This window comes from Haliaeetus leucocephalus, unplaced genomic scaffold (assembly GCF_000737465.1).
Source record: "Haliaeetus leucocephalus isolate CR32 unplaced genomic scaffold, Haliaeetus_leucocephalus-4.0 Scaffold656, whole genome shotgun sequence".
Classification (NCBI taxonomy): Eukaryota; Metazoa; Chordata; class Aves; order Accipitriformes; family Accipitridae; genus Haliaeetus; species Haliaeetus leucocephalus.
This window is the reverse complement of record NW_010973092.1, coordinates 18,566,385-18,586,623: the sequence shown is the minus strand read 5'-3', so window position 1 is coordinate 18,586,623 and position 20,239 is coordinate 18,566,385. Positions and strand designations below refer to the sequence as shown.

At 40.8% G+C, this 20,239-nt stretch overlaps 1 protein-coding gene across 2 annotated transcripts in view; it reads right to left on the bottom strand.

Moving 5' to 3' along the window:
• Positions 1–247: 247 nt before the first annotated feature.
• The window catches only part of KCNIP1 (Kv channel interacting protein 1), a 64,450-nt gene continuing 44,458 nt past the window's right edge, over positions 248–20,239 (bottom strand). For both annotated transcript variants that reach the window (XM_010579148.1, XM_010579149.1), the window contains 7 exons: positions 18,520–18,644; positions 9,665–9,734; positions 6,884–6,954; positions 4,585–4,692; positions 3,473–3,577; positions 2,836–2,898; positions 248–528 (listed from right to left, as the gene is read on the bottom strand). In XM_010579148.1, the coding sequence (XP_010577450.1) occupies positions 481–528; positions 2,836–2,898; positions 3,473–3,577; positions 4,585–4,692; positions 6,884–6,954; positions 9,665–9,734; positions 18,520–18,644 (590 nt within the window). In that variant the 3' untranslated portion in view covers positions 248–480. The remainder of the gene's footprint in view (positions 529–2,835; positions 2,899–3,472; positions 3,578–4,584; positions 4,693–6,883; positions 6,955–9,664; positions 9,735–18,519; positions 18,645–20,239) is intronic.

Genomic DNA, 20,239 nt, shown 5'->3' with positions numbered 1-20,239 from the left:
TATGTACTGTTCGCTTTTTACAGACTGCCCTGGTAGATTTGAATTTTGTCAAAGCAGATTAACGGCAAGGCATTCATAAAACATTTTGCCGTATGGTAGTATAGACTGAACTTTTCACTTGCAATAATGGCCGAGTAAGCTATCGACATGTGCTATCATATGTAATTAAGCTTGCTAGATTAAAAGCAGGACTTGTGCCTAGCAAACAACGCTGTATATTACTCATTGAACTCTGAGCAGCAGTTCTCTCTTGTCAGGATTTATTAAAATATTCACATGCTTCCAAAACGAAACAAAGGTCCACCGGCATCTCTTGGGGAGAAGAGGTGGGATCAGTTGCATTCGGTTGCCATTTGGTTGGAGATGTCATACAAAATCCTCACACACTGAACATGGCTGAATTGTAAAAAGCTTTCACCCAGCAAGGAGATCTTTGTTACACAGAAAGTCTCTGACTCCTTCAGCGCTCACGAAACACAGTTACATCACATTCTCAAAGAGCTGTAAAGATCGCATGATATTGTCGTCCTGAAAGCAATAAGAAGATATTTTCATAAAACCAGCACTGACAAGCACGACTCATAACTTTGCATGGCACAGGAGGGGCTCTGCAGCTGCTACTGCAGGCAACAGCCTTGCTTTCGTAATGCTTTTCATCCTTAGTGAGCTGGAACTGATTCAGCGATCAGGTCCCGATTCAGCAAAGCAGTCATCTCTTTCTTTGGCACCTTAGTTAATTTGAGGCATGCAAGTATAGGACCTTCCCATAAGCTTGACATTCAGCATGGGCTGTGCTTTACTGAAGAAAGCCAGACACCAGCATTGAGCTGGTGACTGTATTGAATGCTCAGACTTCAGTGCCCAACTGCATTTCATTGATCCTGAATATGCAAATATTCACTTAGCTGATATGCTTCAAAAGTCCAAATGAAATTGCAGGTTTTGAACTGATAGGCAAGCTGCCTTGAAAGACCACTTCATCCCAGAAATACAACCAGCTCAAACCCAAAATACATGCAGTCTCAGCCTCTCCTAGGTTCCTAGATCCAAATAAGAAAGTTGGAGACACACAAGGGAAATCCTGGATTTTTTCTCATGAAGTCTTGAAATTGTACTTCAAGGTAATAACCAGAGTAATATTAAAAAACATCATGGTGATTTCCACTGCCACCCCCCCCCCCCCCCCGGAATTCAGTTATTCCAAAAGTTAGAATAACTGTTTGCCTGTAACATGAAAATAATTTTCCACGTTAAGCAGCTTAAGAGGTCTATTGCATTGCATTCCCCTGTCTCATTTTGAGGCTGCATCCATCTATCCACCTCACTTCTAACAGTTTGGTGGGTACTAGTACAAGGTATCACCTTGCATGGGAAACCAATCACCCTCTCCAAAGCAATGCTAGGAGTTCACTGCTCATGAGCCATATTCTCAGAAATGGCAGAGGTAAGCACTATAGGGCACTTTGGTTTTCATAATGAAGGGGGGGGTGGGGGGGGAAGGGTTACACGGTTTGCTCCTATCTGCCAGGAAACCACACATGACAGTGTATCCGTCTGCACAGCTCCTAGGGCAAGTATGTCAAAAGAAGGAGCTAAACCCAAACTAGGGCAGAGCATTAAACAAACTCACAGTTAGGAGTAAAGCTGCTTCAATACTGAGACCACTAATCATACACATGCATCCAGACTGAAGGCAAATTATAAATGTGAGAAATAATACACAACACAAATGATCAAATTAGAGACAAGGCCAAAAATAAGCTAAACAATCAGGAGGGACCAAGAATGAAGTAACTAAAAAAAAGTTAGTCTTGTATTATGCATCCGCTAACAAGGATTTTGCTGCCCAAAGTCCCTGACCGAGGAGTAATTTGGACGTTGCCAGAGACAGCCATAACACAGAAAACAGCGGGAAGCCAGCCTAGCCCTCAACAGTAAGTGTCTTCCCATTGCTCAGGTACAGGAGAGCTGTCTGACTGCAGAACAGGAAAGATTTTTCCAGGAAAAGTAAAAAACACAGTAAGGCTGGTATGCAATTATTTGCACCAATGTAAACTTTCTAAAATGCAGAGGCCATTATTGTACTGATTACATATTAGAGATATCTCTGAGCAAACATTCACACTGTTAATTACAGCCTAAGACAACAGACACTTGGCCGATTGCATGTTAATGCGGATGTTTGTCCTTGTGCCAGTGCTAAAAATACCAGCAAGTATTTATTACAGCCAACCTAATGTATGGAATTTGCAAGAGGAAGCTTATTTCCAAAACAGAAAAAAAAGATGAATCATTGCTATGATGACAGCATTTACTTTTAACGTTTGACCATGAAAACATCAACTAGTTTTATAAGTCAGTGCTGTAATTACAAGATTCTGAGAGACCTTTGGCTCTAGGCAGCTCCAGCAACGTGCTAATGACATCCAGGGGATGATATCGACAGAGACAACCTCAAAAAAAACCCCACAAACCCCAAACCAAAACCACACCATACACTAAGAAAGTTTAAGGGCATTATGAGCTTTCTCTAGAGTTATCTGCTTGTCTGCAGAATCAGGTACTGCAGTTCACTTGAGAAAATAAAAGCACTGGCCACTACCACTGGAAATGCAGAGGCCCTCTCCCGTGACCGGCCTGACCCTACTTCGCTATTCAGTGACAGGCTTCACTGAGTACCACCAGAAACTCAATCCTGAAGCTGTTTTTTTTCACAGAGCAAAGGAAACCCAGGATCCTGAGCAGCACCTTGTTTCAAATGGAGTTTGTCCAAAGAGAAAGCAAACGCTGTGGCATGAGCTAGACCTTTCATTGCAGTTATAACTTTGTCCTTACCTCCTGACACGATTCAATAAACTCATCTAAAGTTACAACACCATCTTTGTTTTTATCCATTTTCTGCAAAATAAAAAAAAAAAATTGTTTCCATAGGTAACACTGCAGTTATAGTATAATATCTTAGCTGATGCAACCTGAATAAACCCAGGGCACTTTACAAGCTTAGGTTACAGACTCAGTGTCATTGGTTAAATTTGCTGACTGCTAAGGACTTGTTTACTCTGGTATTTGGAGCGCTTTTGAGGTCATCTCCAACTCTTCCATCCTTGAAATACACAGCAACCTCTGCCCTTATTACATCATTTCTTTATTCGCTGCCTCACCAACCAGCACCCATATTCCTGTCTCTCTTTAGGGGCAGTTGAGAGAAGAAACACAGAAGGGCTGCAACACATGCAGAGACTTCAGACTTGCTGGATGTGGCACATCCCAATGCAAAGGGTCAGGCTAAGAGACAAATGAGATACCTTTGGAGCCAGGAAATAAGCGGACACTGCAGTGTTAGGCTGAATAGCTGCTAGGGTTTATTTTGGAATATATGGTGGGGCACAGGACTGAACTTGGGGCTAACTTTACTGTAAAGTATATCAGTGCATAGCTCAAGTATTAAGAAAAACACATAAAAAACAAGTACCTGGAAGAATACTTCTACATGCTGCCTTGGCGCATCTTCCTTGAGCACTGGATACGTGTACTTTCCCATCATATCATAAATTGCCTTTACGATATCCATCATTTCCTGCAGCAGCGGCATGCCAGCACAAACACAAAAGGAAATTAATGGAAATGATCGCACATTTCTTTCTTTTACTGGCCTTTTCTTCACCCTCCTCTCCTGTTACAAAACAGCACAGAGAATGCCTGCGCATGTGCATGAAGACAGATCTATCATCATATACAAGTCCATCTATAAAAAACAAGTGCTTCTTTCTGACTGTGCCATGACTTTGCCATAGGCGTGTTGGACACTCCTGCAGTGCTCACTTCCCTTCTCTGGCCAGGCAGCATTGCAGGACATGTGCTCTGACATGGCAGCTGCTGGGGATGGCGCTGGGCTGCAAGTGGCGTGCTCAGTCCTGAGCACTGCGGCACCGACCTTGTCCCAGAGCCTCCTCCAGGGCCAGGGACCTTCACGACACTCCCTGGGAACCTGGCCCTTCTCCACACCTCTCACAAACTGCCACACAACTCCACGACCAGTAACAGTAACCACAAACCCTCCAGGTACGCACAACAGTTTTGACAAGATAGACCAAAATGTATTTGCAAAATATTCAAGATTACCACGCTCAAAAGCAAGGCTTCTAACAAAGGGAACAGGCAATACCAGATAAGAAGATAAAACCAGATGATAATGCAGGATTTGGGAGTGGTGCTGGGGGCTTTTAGTGTTTCAGGTAAGCCCACACCATACCTCCCAGTACAGCCAGAAACCCCTTGTGCCTCAGTCACTCAGTAGTTATTGTGACCGTTATCCTCCCCTTTGTGAAGGTTATGTTGCTCATAGCTGTAACTAGGATTTTGCTCCTGATTAAAGCAATCCATTAAAGGCACTATAATATAGGAAAATATGTCTACAAAATCATGTAGTATAAGATCACTGCACACTTTACTTAGACATAGATAAATGCTTAAGTCCAGTCTGATTTGCATTTAATTAGCGGCATGTAAAATTAATTGTGCTCTGTAACAGAAACCAGTCGGCTCTCTTCAGAAATCAACCACATTTGTCAGAAACAGCCTTACCTCCTTGTTTATATAGCCATCCTTATTTATGTCGTACAGATTAAACGTCCATCTTAGCTTTTCATGAACAGTTCCCCGCAACAAAATGGACAATGCCATCACGAAATCCTGGTTCAAGGCAGAGAAAGAAGTCTGAATTTTCATAACATCCTTTTCTATATAATGCCAGTCAAAAGACTTCTCCTTTTAGGATAGAGTATATGGTTATCAATCTCTTCTGACTCCCTTTTCCAAAAATGTGTCCTCTCTGACTGTACTCAATGGACGTGGCATTCACCAAGATGATCTGAGAACTGTCACACTAATAAATGTGTATGATGTAACAAAGAAAATCAGAAAAGTCCTCAAATACTCAACTGCAGCCAAGGTAAAAGCCAAGCTTATGATATGGGTTAGGCAGCTCAGCAAGGCTTGAAGGGCAGGAAGATCTAATGGGTACTGCAGCCTTAAACTCTCCTAGTCCTGAGGTGAGGGTTGTGAAAACAGCATGGGATTAAGAGCAGATTCAGTCCAAGATGGGCAGACTTAGATCCTCAAGTTGATAGAACAGTGGCTGCTCTGGCTCCCCAGACTTGCCAGGAGAAGCACAGCATGCTCATGACCAGAAGCTAGGACACCTTCCTGGCTACCCATCCAGATTTATCATGCTCTAACTCCAAATACTGCACAAATGTAAGCATGACAAAATACACGTCTGGTTTTTAAGAGCACTGCCAGATGCTCCAGTTGCCATTCCTCTCCTAGAAATGGTCTGCTGCAAGAATGAGTCACTCAGATTGTCACTGCCTGGTTAAAAACAGCTGGACTCTTAACTGTAGAAATAGAAACCAATGCTTTCTTACCTCCAGATCTAGGGTGCCAGCAAAGAAGGAAGAAAATTCAGCATTTTTTTTGTGCCCGCCTTGAGAGAGATGGAGAGGTCCCAAACTCCTCTAACACAGGGAGCCTCAGGTTTTGTTCTCTAGCAAAATCTGTCAGACCTGTCCAGATGCGATTCTCACCACTAATGACTCAGTCTGGGACACAGCATTTTAATCGTATTTTTTGTTTACAGTAAACTTATTGCTTCCAATAACTTTGATTTATTGTTTATACTGCACAGTGGCTCAGGCACTGTAAATAGCATTGCTACAGGGATTTATTAGTAGAGGCAGAGCTTCAAGCTAACAAAGCTATACAGTTCCTGATACCTCATTTAATGTACTTAGTCCTTCCTATGTTATCTCCATTAGCTCCACATGAGGCAGTGTATCACTTCTTAGAAACCTTTGCTCCTTTTTCCCAAGGCTCAAAGGAATTTGAATTTGCTGAACAATACAAAAAAAGGGACAAAATGCTTATGTTTGACAACCACTAAAGAGACAGGTTTGTCAGGAAGGAAAGCTCAGCACTTTTTTTTTTTTTTTTTTTTAATACTTATCTAAGCAATTTCCTGTGTCTCAGTCTGTTTACGTTTCTGGAAGCCTCTAACTACTGAGTAGCTACCATATGCAAAACTCCCACTGCAGCTGTCACTGCAGACACACACAAATACATACGGTAACATTCCCATTTTACATTTGATAAATGAACAAATTTCTCAGTCTTACCTGGAAATTACCAGAGTTCTTGGCCATTTGACAGCAAAGGCAAGACTGTATGATTTCTAGTTTTACAGTCACAGTAAACTGTCTTCGAAACTATGAATTTCATCCTCCACAAGTCTATGACTTAACATATCCCTCTGCTGCACTCCTACAACTATGTGTGTGAGCTTGAAGTATGGCTATTTGTAGTCACAGCAACAAGCCTTTTAGTTAACGGGTGGATTTAGTTTCCATTGGTACCAAGTACCTGCGCAGCTTGTTCAAGATATCAAATAAGCTTAAAAAACCCAACAAACCAAAACCAAAACCATATTCCAGGAACATACAAATACAATAATTCAATCATGCAATGCATGATGACTGCAGAAGGTACAAGATGTACTGGCTTTTCTTTGACATCCAAATTATCTGTGCCACTCAGCTCTTTTCACATGAGACTGTTCTCAACCACTCCTCTCTGCTACATAAATCTCTGCACTTTCTCCCTGTGATACTGACTAACATGATCTTTACGTTTCTTTAGTGAAAGGAAACATGCAACTGCATCTGAATAAACTAAAGTGAACCACATTTAAAAATATCAACTGATTTTAGACTGAAACCTCTAACCCATAATCCAGCAAGTCCTACCAGTTTACAATGAAGGATGGATGGAAAAGCTTAAAACCACAGGACTGAGAAAGGGACACCAAAGGAGGATGCAAAACAATTACCTCAAACTTCACTGAGCCATTTTGTGCAGTGTCAAACGCGTTAAAGAGATAATGTGCATACATGCTAGCATCTGAAAAACATAAAGGGCACCAACTGATACAATGGTTCATTATACACTAATGGCTCTAAACAACATTCATGACCTTATTTTTCTTTTGTATAAAAAACAATCACATAGCATTGCCAGATACTCTATGAATCAGTAAACATTAACATGGACTTGTATAATCCCCCCACCCTCCCTTAAAACAGCCTTGAAATGTAAAAGCTTTTATTACAGTAGAAACAATTTGGAATATGGGGCTGTACTTGAAAGAAGGAGCAAAAAAAAACCCCCAAACCATTAAAGAGAGTCTCTGGGGTAAACGGAGTATTAGCTCTGGTGGGAAATGCAGGAAAAGCACCAAAGAGTGATCGCAGCATGTGTGCTTCCTTCCTCTACGTTTGTGCTTTGTGTGAGATACAGCAGAGATCCCCAGGGACTGTCCAACTTTAGAAGCGTCTAGTTCCAATCATTTGAGTTTGGCCCACAACTGTTAAAGAGCAATCTCATCCGAGGCATATTTTCATCCTTTTGAATCTTAAACTGCTGGTTTTAGAAAATCTTTTCTATTGAGAAGAACAGTTTCTGTGGCCATATGAAGGATAGCTGGTAACTGGGAAAAGCAGTAATGGTATGCAGAAAAAAAATCAAATAGGGGTATGACCTTAAGACCTTTACTGGCCTGTTCTCTGCTCTGGAGGCAATTCACACCGCTCTCTGTTACCAGAGCCCAACTTTTCAGGATGGAAGCAACTGACATTAAATTCCTTTAATAATTTCATTGCTATTCTAGCAGCCACCCACTTTTTTTTGTCTCTTCTATTCTTTGCCTCTAGCACACAGCATTAGTCAAGCCCAAGCCTTCATGCTCAATGTATGGGTATTCAGGTGAAGCCTGGTGCCCTGTGCTATGCAGGCAGTCAGGTGGAATGACCCAGAATCTCTTTACTCTGATATCTACAAAATGATTAAATATTTTCACATTATTCAAATCCAGGAAAGTGTAACAGTGTGCAGAAAAATCAAATACTTAAGTTACTGTCATCCAAAAGGATAGAATGCACTGGACTGTAGGAAAAATAAATTCTCTACTACATTTTTAAGAGAAGGATTCTGAAATAGAATAGATCCAGAATAAAACCATTGAATTACTTATGGAACAGTCCTACTAAAAGCTCCTATTAAGCTAAACTAAACAATGAACTAAAAATATTAAACTAGAGGTCTTAATACTAGATCACTAGTATCATTTGATGACAGATGAGCAAAAATGAAAACCTGTCAGGGATAGGAGCCCTATGTGACAAAAATATCACAGGCCTGGGATGACACTGCACAAAGTTTTTATAACTCAGAGCTACTTTACTATCTCTGGGATGTAAAAGTTTATCTGTACAGAAAGCCATAAAAGTGAAAAAAATCTCTGAGGAATCTGAAATCTCACAATTTATGATGCTAAGGTTATACAAACAGTTTGGAAACCAAGTGAAAGTAAACAGTGTAAAACAGGAAATCACATCTGCTGTTAAACTGATTTATTATGAAGCATGGTTGTACTACCATCATCACTAACCAAGGGAAAAATCACATTGCAAGGGAATGGGACACACACAAAAAGAAAAGGCAGGTCTTTGCCAACTTCAGCAGGGGGGGGGAGTTAACTATCCATGAAAAGATGAAATTTCTGTGCCGGATTGTTTCTCACACATGGGAAGGAAGGAATCACCTGGGGTGGGTCACTTAAAGGAGTTAGTGCAGCTACTTGGACTTACTGGAACTTAGGTTGAAAACACAAAACATCCAGAAATACATTAAGATTATAAATACTTAAATTTTTGCATATTTGTTAAAAAAAAACCAACAAAAAAACCCCAGAAAACACCACTGAAAAAAAGACACCTTACTGGTTGCTTTTAAAGTAAATGCACATGCACTCATATACTCTTGCAGAAACTTCAGTCATCATTCCACAGTGAGCATATTCTGCAGCCACTATAGAGTGGAATATATTTGGAAAACCTCAAATACTGAATCTTTTACTAAAAAGCCACTTAAACACATGACTCATTTCTTTCAATTTGAGAACAGTATTCCCACAGAACATATCCAGTTAGAAGAACATACACATTCTTTATGTTTTTAAAGGGCAAGAACATACATTATTTGAGAGGTTTAATACAATACTTTAATATTCCAATACATGACATAACCCTGTCTTAGTCACACAAACATAAAAAACCTATCATTTCAGGTAGCTAGAAGTTCACACATCAACTAAAAATTGATTTAAGAATTTTAGGGAGGTTTTTGATGAATTTGCAGGCCAAAATGAGGTCTGGGACTCTTCTGTGCTAGATACTATACATACAGAAGTCCAACAGCAAGGAAGCAAAGACACACTGAGAGGAAGTGATTTAGCTTTCTGCCATCCAGAAAGTCAGTACAAAAAAAAAGCATCAATCCCCAGTTTCTATTTTGGACTTGGGGAATAAAGAGCTGACAACTGGGGGCAATCTTTAATGTGGGTTTGCCTATATTCCTGTGAAATAAGTGTTCAAAGGGCCTAACTTAATTTTATTACCTTGATGTTTGTGTTTCTGTTTAAGATCCTGCAAAGCTTAAGCTCAATTCACATTTCTTGCACAGATTAATCTGAAGTAGTTTTGCAGCCAGCTGGCAGTAATGAATGTTAAGGCATGCTTCAATAAACCTGACAGACGCAAAGTACTCCGCTTACCTCCATGAGGAAAAAACTGTGCATAGATCTGTTTGAATGTTTCTTCATTAACAACCCCACTAGGACATTCCTGTTGGAAAACCAAAAAAGAAAAAAAAAAAAAAAAATCAAGCAAAAAACCCCAGCTCTATAAAGGTTCATTTGCAAAACTCTACAAGCCCGAAGAGAGTAATTAAACAAATCACATTCTTGTTCTTACAGTGCTCTGGATGCACAGGCTGTGCAGCTGAAAAAATTAAAATAATTCAGACTGCAATTTCATCTTAAGCATCTCATAGACTTGGTTCACCATTATTAACGTTTCTAACAGTGTTTTCAGCAGCATTCAATCACTGTTTTATAGGACGACCTAGAAAGGCAGCTCATGCTTTCTGTCATACGAAGCTTTCATCTAATAATTACAAATAATGTTAGTGCCAGCTAACACTTCCCTGTCCGATGCCTCCACATATATGAATTCATTAATCTTCAGCAGAAGTCTGTAGCCAAATACCTGACACCAGCTCCATGGAGGCTAACAGTACATACTATACTGGTTAAGTCCTTACAAACAAGCATTAGTATTAGGCTGAAAACAATTAGATCATTTTTAACCTGTTTATCTGCTCAGTCTTCTGTAAACTTCCGAGAAGCCAGACTATGCTCATGCAAATTTTCTAACCTGGCAACCTGTGGGGTTATTTTATTTTTAAGCTCTGGTACCGGAATGTAAGGCATTTAATTTCATTTCACTTTGGGCTGCTTCGAATAAGGGCAAAACACTTCGGAAGAGGGTGGCAGATTTTCTGCCCTGAATGACCTGACCTACTAACTAACTAGCCCCACGGGGCAGCATTCAGGAAGGGAAAAGGGGATCCCTGCCTGGAGGGCTTGCACTTGCTCTGCTACAGCCAAGCAAAATCCAAGCCATTATGGTAGTTTGGAGTAGGAGGTGCTCCCTCAGCACGTTTGCAGAGTCTGGACAGCACCCATGAACAGGGAGACGTGACAGGAGGAGCTGGGCCCCCATGTGCTTTACCCTGCAAGTGATATCTGAACTGAGGTCTCTCAGATCTTACCCAGCAGGATGCAAGGCCACAGGCAATGGAAGAGACGGGTGAAAAACAGCACAAGGACCGTCTCCATTTTGTGAATCCTGTTTCCTTACTCGCCACTCTTTTTTTAAACTTAAATTACTTGGACAATTCAAGTAAAATTCAAGAGCAAATTTAGCTTGACTATGGTGCTTTACCACGCCCCCCACTAGCTCAGTGCTGTTATAACACACATTCATTTATCATAGAGAGCCTCGAGCACTGCTGACTATGTGAAGTTTTCAATTATATAAAATATTTCCCAGATTATGTCAGTTTTCCTCACAGATTTGCCTATCAACCAATTTTGAAAACTAAAACAGAGCAAAACAATAAAGTAACCATGGCACTGATCCTTTTTTTACAGAGCATGGAATTATAGATACAGAAAATTCAGCTTTCTCCCACATTCAGGAATACCAACTGGCAGAGACACTGTGGCTCTGTCCCCTACTGCAGGCATTTGACCATCACAGCAATTTAAATTCCTCAGCCCCAGTTGAGGCAGCTGTGTCACATGGAGCGAAGAGGGAGCAAGAGCACTGCCACTCCTGGTAGACATGCTAAAGATTGATTATTTGAGTAGGTTAGCTCAGAATCTCTCACGGAACTGGTGCATATATCTTGGTTTGATGCTTATGATTAAGCTGAAGGCCAGATTTGGGACCAAGAAAGTTCAATTACTGGCAGTATACTCACTCCATGCATTCTTCTTTCTGTGTCACACTATGGTTGCTGTCTCATTTTAATATAGGTCCTTCAGCAACAAGTTTCACAGATCTATAACCCTTTGCACAAGGAATCATCAGCTTTCAATTTTTGGAACCTGACTCAGACTACTTTGCCTGATAGCCCTGAAGTCCTGTGTAGAGAGACAGAGCAAATAGTTGATCCCAATGCTTTTTCTACCTGCTACTTGTGATTTTGTAGATCTTCCTTTTGTTATCTCTTTTCCAGGCTGAAGCATCCCACTCTGAGAAGCATGGAAGGCATTGAGCATCCTTTGATGATCCCTTCTCTGCACCTTTCTATTTCCACCACACCCTTTTTGAGACAGCAGCCCAGGACTGCACGTCACATTCAAGATGCCAGCATACTGTTAACTCTTCCAGCAGCATAACTGCATTCTCTCCCCGTTTCTCTGTTCTTTTCCTAATAAATCCTAATTGGAATTATTGGAGAAATAGGATGGAAACTGTTTTTCAGATCTTTTCAATAACACTAAGGCTAATCCAGTCTATTGGCTAACCCTTGGTAGTTTTCAGGCAGCATATCATATTTTCCTCCTGGACTTTCCTCCTAAAGTAATGGAAATTCATTTAAGACTTCATTCTTCTGCACTAACACATCTAGGAGGGCCACACCTCTGTACAGGCTGAGATGTTGTGGTAGCACAAGCAAGCTTAGGGACAAACAGAAACGAGTTTGAAAGAGCACAGAGCTGTACAGCCTTTACGTCCAAACACACTACTGCCACATTACACTACCTGCAAGATGCCTGCTACACCACGTGATGCTGTTAGGGTGGAAACCCCCCCAGTCTCTGTATAATTCTGTGCTCAGCCTGGACTTCATTGAAGAGCGGGCTTGGGAGTGCATGTCACGGCCCTAGGAAGGTCTGCAAAGCAGGGCTGGCACCAGTACTGCTATAGTTACTCACTACCTGCAGCTTGGAGCTTCCATAGGTGCATACACTCACTGCATGTTACACCCCACTCTGCAGATCCAAGACAGACAAATGCTTAATCTGGTAGCATTACAGGTTGTTGAATTTGAGATGAGTAAATTCAGGGAGTCTAAGAAGATCCTTTTGAATTGGTGACACAAAAAGCTGGAGAAAGATTCAAGTCTACGACTTATTTATTGATGAGTTCTTTAGATATGTTTTAAGAACAAAAAGGACTTTGACAAGAAATTCTTCCACCATGAAAAGCCTATAAAGGAAAAAAGGTGTTTTTTTCAAGCCTCTGATCTGCCAGCATCACCTGCTGCTGATGTGTATTCACTAACTACAGAAAAGGATAGAACAAACAAGAGAAATCACTTTATTCTGTGCAAGTCACAGAAGGAGAGCAAGGAGGGCTACTTCAGGTGACAATGAGGCAGTTCCTTAATCATATACCTGTTTGCTATTGAAATCAGGTTGATTAGATCCGAGTTCCTTCTTCCAATACAGAAGAAATCTTGCTGTCTTCTACCCACTATTGGGTAGAAAACCATCAGTGATTTGCAAGAGTTTTGAGCTAAATAAACAAAAATTTGTTGCTTGAAAAGCCCTGAAATTATCTTTTACTCTATGTCTTCATGTCCTGACAACTGTCCTTCCACTGGTTATGTTTAAGTGTCCCAATTAAAACCCAAACCTGGCACTGTGATCTTGACCTCACTGGGGCCATCCCTTTTCCAGCCTCAGTGTTCAAGGCTTGTTCCACAGCAAGGCGATAAAAAGACCAAGTGGACTATCTAAAGCCAGTGGCTGCAGGACCAGACCTTGTGACTTCACTTACAGACAAAACTTTCTAATTCTGTATGGCAAAATTCCTGGTTAGATGGGTATCCTCAAAACATTCTGAAGCTCCTAATAAAAAAGCTATTGCCTGGTTTCTTTGTCATGAGAAAAGTGGTTACTTTTTCATCTGTTTGTGCCCCTTCTAATTAGCTAGAAATCATTAAAAGAAGAATAATTAATAGATGGTAACAGCTATCATAAAACTATTCTCCCAAAGTTCATGTTTCCTAAAGCTTGTAATTTAATGTACATTAATTAAATAATCTGATATTTATTTATGGTATCTTTTAACCATAGATCAGACCAAGTACCCTACCAACAGCCATTCTTGGGTATAAATTTTCTCCTTGGTCACTCCAGTGCTGCTGCTCCAAGACCCAAACTGGGCCTTTGCAGAACTTCAGAGTATTTGACCAAATTGTCATTCTTTTTAAAACTAAGCCTAGCAGAGCACTTAACCATCCTTTCCAGCATAGTGCTACTGGCCAAACACACTAAGTGAAGATGCATTTCTTTCTCTCATCTTGATAAATACAACTATTATAATCATTAAGAACCATCACTTCACATGCTTAAAGATAGTTTATAAATGTAGGGACTGATCATTATTTCTTTATATTTTACACAGTTACAGAGTCCCTTGGGTCTCTTCCGCACTATATTAATAGCCTGTGTTTAACTAAGGGCCCCAGTCCACCACTAGCAACCCTGAGAATGAAGTTTAAGTCTGCAAAGCACAGGCTGCTGCTGCATGCACCCTCCTCACAGAGGCAAGGTCTCCTGTAGCAGTTCTGGCCATTGTGCCTGATTAAATTTTCTGAATTTCCACATGATCCTTATTGCTTCTGATGCTCCATCTGGAAGCCAAATGAAAGTTTGCATCAAACCTGCAGGAGCGCTGGGGAGAGGCAGCGTTGACACTGATCAACCTGTTTAGCTCTCTATAACTGAGTTGCTTTCAGACACATAAGCTAGTACCAATTCATTTGCACTTAACTGATCACAATTTTGTTTTTATAAGAGTCAAACCATGCTCAAGAGGCCTCATTAGTGCTACAGTACTACTTAATTCAGCTGACTCAAAAGAAATACCCTTTGTGAAAAGAAGCAGGTAAGCTTAGTGTCAGTTTAAATTTCACTGGAGGTAACAAAGATTTACTCATTCAGGAAAATTTCTTGGCAGCGTGAAAAAGCATGGTCCTTCACCATAACATTCATAAGGCCTTCCTTTGATGGCAGGGGCTTAGATTTCAGGTAAACACCTCTCATTTCTTTAACCTATGAATTCTTTCAAAATATCTAACAAGAACAGTGAATATTTTGTTGTATTGTTGTCAAGCATGGAAACAACCCCTCATTTTCAAAAAGCTAACTACTGACAGCATGAGTCATGCATTTGAATCTACCCTCTCAGACTTATTTTAAAGTACTAAAACACAAAGGAGCTGAATCAACTTAAAAAAAAAAAGGAAAAAAAAGAAATCAAACAAAAGTTCCACTTGCTGTTCTTTCTACTGCTGGAATCAGAAATTAACTTCATTGATTGCTTTCAAAGATGTGCAATGCGGACAAGCAGGGATCAGCAGCAGAATTGAAGTGGGGCTAAACATAACCTGCCCATGACACTGTTCTCCGTTAACTTATCCAGAACATGAAAAGGGGTACTCAGGGCAGGGGGGGGGTACACATTTTTGCTAAACTAGAGGTATTAAGTTAGCTGACCACAGACAAACTCTAACATATTGTCCTCCAGTTTCCACAATCCAGATTTGCATCTCTAAGCATTCATCCATCCCACGTATTCTGTCGCTCTTACTATGTTCCCCCAGTTTGGAGACATTTTGGGGATTATTAAAGTATCAGAACACTTCTACCTTGCTCATACTGCTTGCTTTAGTCTCCAAAACCCTGATTTGTCACAGATGATTACATCTCATACTACACTTCATTACATATTTGCTATTCACACTAAAGCAAGGTAAGAATGTCTCCAACGGACCCTTAGTTGAGTTGTCTGGTTTTTGATTTGGTATTAGAAAATCATCCCTTGCAGCTAGCAACCATTTCCTCTAACAGCACAGAACCTCCCTGAATTGAGCAAAAAATCCCATAAAAATCCTAATCCTTTTAAGTCCACGCACTCAATTCCAAAGAATGTAAATCATTAGAAACATGGTCTAAATGGGTGGTATTGAACTACTAAGCTCAAACCTCTGTCATTGTTGGTCACTTCATTAGTCATCAATTTTAATCTTAAAAATAGTTTTTCATTCTTGTCCCTCCCATTCCATAACTGTTCCCCAAACTTTACTCCTCTGGGGAGTGGAAACTTTCTTCTAATTCCAGCCTATGCCTATTCATGGCCATTTTGTTCCTGTGCCAATATTGCCTTTTAGTACAAACGGTTCTCTCTACTGATGTATTTATAGACAGAAGGTATCCCATTTTATTTTGTTAAGCTAAACCAAGGCACGATCCACCAGAGGTTCTGCTGGGTTTTGCCATCTCTGTTACCTTGCTTTTGCAGAACCATAGCCAAAGAAATCAGACTAAATGCCTTACATTAATCCAGCTCCAGTCTGACAGCAGCTAACTCCAAGGTGCAAAATAGACTATTCCGCATAAGGCGGAATGTACCCTTGGGGCAGAGATAGAAAAGTTAAAAGTGAACTTTGGCCCTAGCATCAAGAAATGTTGGAGGACAGCACCCTTTCGCAACTGGAGAAGAAAGCTGAAGGCAAACAGAGAGGGGATATTTGGCCAGGCAGCAAAGACACTGGCCTGGTTAGCATGTTCTGCTTCTCTGGAGTGGCAAAGGATGTGAATTTAGTGGAAGCCTCCATCAGTCTGGTGCAGAAACACCAGACCTGACCAGTGACACACTGGGAAGAGACTGGGAAGGTTTGGAGGGAGTGGGGAAACAGACTTCAGAGATGAAGAAAGAACAGGAATAAAAGTACTGAGAATTAGGACCCTGGTCAGCCAGGGCACTAGTCCAGAGGCTACCCCAGGCTGCACTGAACTGCCTTTAGTCAAACACCATCCATGCTCACGAACATTGAACCCTCAGCTCCCGTGACCGCAGCCGGGCTGAGCAGGGCCTCATTCTTTCTGTGTCCATTACAAGTGCCTGTAAATAGCTCTGTGATTATCCAGGTGTTGCCTCATGATTAAACAGGACTTGTGCAATCACTGAGAGCAAGCAGTAAGTACAAGCCAGAGAGAGGAAAATGACTGTATTCCCACAGGGATTTTGAATCTCCAGATGGCACTGTAACATCATCCCAAAAAGCAGACGGTTCGGTACAATAGCAAATATGGTAACAGCTGAGTCAGTTTGCCTGCTGTGCATAATTACTTATCCCATTGAAACCATGATTTACGGGCTACAAATGCTAAAGCTGCCCTTTCATTTCAATTTAAACCTTAAATATTAAAGCTTCATGCATATTGTGTGCATAGCAGCTGGAGAAAACCAGACTGCTTTGTCCTAACAACCTGATAGAAAACAAGATCTTGCTAGCACTGCCAATTAATACCAAGACCTTCAGTGAGGTCTCAGGAAAGGGTTTAAGTCACAAGTTAAATGCACTTGTCTATCATTCTTGCCCTGGGAGGTAATGCCTTTGTACTGCAAAGGGATAGCAAAATTGGGAGGGGCAAGTGGTAAATGTCACATCTGCTGGGTGAGCTGCAAGACTACCTCTCTGTTTGGCATTGTAGCTGCTGGCACAGCCAGCTCCTCCTCTCAGCATGGAGAAGTGCTCTCCCTCACAGGATTCCCATCAAACACAGTAATACAGAAGGCATTTCAGAGATCTTAGGAAAACACAGCAGTTAAGAACTCTCTTGAGTTTAGTCTCCCACTGCAGGCAGTCATGTCATATTATACCATACATTAACCTGTCAAGCTCTGTCTCAAAAGCCATACGATTTCTTGCCGACTGCCCAAAACATGAAGAGGCTGCAGAATATCAGACTTCAGTGGTTAAAAAACTTCACACATGAAATGACCTCCTACTTGCAGCAAAGTCTGTACAACACATGCGCCAAACAGAAAAATACAGAAAGCTGAGCTGTGCCTTGGCCCTCTTAGGTGAGTGGTGAAATAAAGGATGAAACCACCAGACTCCCTGGAGAAGTCAAGTATACATTAGGGATGTGATTCAATCAAATTTTAAGAATCTGTCAAAAAGAAAGGCCCTTCTCAATGTCCAGCAGGTTTCCCTCAACACTGCCTGTATTTAAGTTAGCTCAGGTTTCTTTTGGCAAGTTTTTACCCAATAGACTTGACTTTCTCTTTCCAAGAGATTTCAGCCTTTCACTATGACAGTAGCTGAAATGCTGGAGCTGTCCTGCAACACAACTTAAAAACCACACTGTGTTTATTGAGCCACCTCAATACCGATCTATTAATCATCATAAAAACGTCAGCTGGCATGAACCACCTGGGTGACTAAATCCAAAACCCTCAAGCAACCATGTAATGAGTATTCCATTCTTCAAGGGCCATAAAACATCTGCTCCATGTAGCCTCAAAATTCCCTATTTCTATTTATTATGATGAGTCCCTAAAAGGCAGCAGCAGGTGACCTAGAAGCTGAGGCTTACAGAGCCACAGACCCCCTACTACTAGGGGGGGTGGTTCACAGAGATGAGCATGGTGCTGTTCTGTGCATGCAGTCATGCCAACTGGCATGTTTCCTGATTTCACCTAAATCTGTAGCCTCTCTCTTCTCTCCTCAGTCTTGATACCCATTTACTTCTGATTTCTTTTTGGCTCCTGCCACTCCAGCATTATTCCTTACTTATGCAGGACCTTATAGTCCTAGTGTGCTCTAATAACATCCTACTACAAGAGCGAGATTTCTCCAGCTAGAGAATGGATAAAAAACATCCTGGGTAGCTAATCACAAATGTATTTGAACACGAGGAACTGACAGCATGAATTAAATAAGTAACCATAAAAACATTTTCAGGTTATCTTGAAGTACTGGCACAGTTGAGGAAATTGCAGTGTGCTTACTGACATTTGAGCAACAAATTTACTGAGAATATTATGTGCTGAATATTCATCCAAACCCAGTTTTAGGCAGATTACAGTGTCATAAATATTAGATGGAGAGGCAGATTGTGCTCATTTTGCTGCAGTATGGGAGATCTAGCGCAAAACTACTAATGTTTAGCAGGGGAATGATACAAAATGCAGCTGAGCAGTTGAGGCTGGTGGGGATATACATATTAGACTCAGTTCACTGCAGAATTGTTCTTACATTTTTAAACCCTCTGTAAAGTACTTGAAGTTCTCTTTTAGTGAAATTGGTTTGTGCTTCAAGCTGTTCCAGTCCTTCGGGTCTATGGCACACTGTAGTCATTTCTAATTCATCTTCAATTTTATCTGAAAGAGAAGACAGGAAAATATTTATTTTGGTTGTTACTTTTGCTCTATTAACATGATGGATAGGACAGACTGGATTTCAAGAGCAACAGAGAAAAAAGAAATCATCAACCGAACTGATCTGTGTAACTGTTTTCAACCTCTTGAAAGCAAAATAAAAGCCATATGAGTAAAGCAATAGCTCACATTTCTTACTGGGCTGCCAATTAGCTCCCCATTCACAAAGCCAAAACTGGTGGCGAGAACAGAAGGGCAGGCAGCAGATACGTTACTCCAAAAGGCAACATCAGATATTTCTTATCTAAATATTGAAACAGCATGGAGGAATAGGCCTTTCAAAGTACTAGCTTTAAAGAAAGCTGTGCAAATATAAGTAAGAGAGCAGACATGCTTAAGCATATTAGACAATGACATTATACTGAGGGTAAACAGTGAGGGAAACTCTTCTGTGTGCTAACCAAAAAGCTTGCTGTATAGACACTAAAGGTCACTTTAATCCTAGAAGAAATTCAAGTTACGTCTACAGTTGCTGAATCTGGAATGAATCCAGCCTGCGTTTGCATGGACTTTTTAGGGAAACAGGTAAGAAATGAAAAATACTTATGTGCATTTTATTCAAGAGCATGTTCCCCCACAAGGAAGAAATATACTCGAGACATATTACATCCCGTATTACTGTAATCTCACCTCTTTTCTGATGCGTGCTTTTACCTGTCAAGACCATTTCCCCAGCAGTGTAGGTAATGCCCAAATATACACAGATGCTTAGTGTATGTCAGTTTGAGATTCTCTAAATTTCAAGGACCAGATGCAGGTTTCAGCTGACATGAAAAACCTATCTACATCCAAAAGTTGCTTGGCATAAAAGCTAACACTCTCCTTATTATCAAAACTGTACAATTTATACCCTGTAAAAATGGTTTAGGTTATTTAGGTCAAGTATAATATAGTAACTTTGTCTGAAAGACAAGGATTTCATGAGAAATGTGCAAGGAAATGGAGTCACTCTGAATAGAGGAAAGGCATGAATTCAGAGCAGACTGGCTCAGTGAAACAACAGACCAGACTAAAGCTGTATTTTCATAAGTTAATTCTGTACAAATATACATGAACATTATTATGGGAGGACACACATCAGCGAGTGATAATGGTTAATTAACATTGGTTCATTGTTTCAGTATTTCAGTTTGCAATATTGGTGAATTCAGCCATCCTCCTCATCCACGGTGTCTGGAGCTTCACAGTCAGGGCTTGAACAGTGAAAATACATGCCTAAATACTGTGCTCAAGGTCCCTTGCACAGCAAGGAAATAAAGGTAAGAGACTGTAATAGCATGGGACAGAAGGAGAGCATCACAACCATTTATGATGCAGAAAAATTTACTGAACACTGACAAGTGGCCAGAAGAGGCCTGAAGACAGCTTCTACAGAGAGGGAAAATGAAGAGTCTAGAAATTATAGCTCCTATTAGAAGAAAGGAGATGCAAAAAGATGTCTGCTGCAGGAAAAACAACAGATAATGAGACATAAGGGGGGAAAGCCATTTTCTTTGAAAGAGAACACATGCCACAAAATGAAGGAATACGGGGGGGGG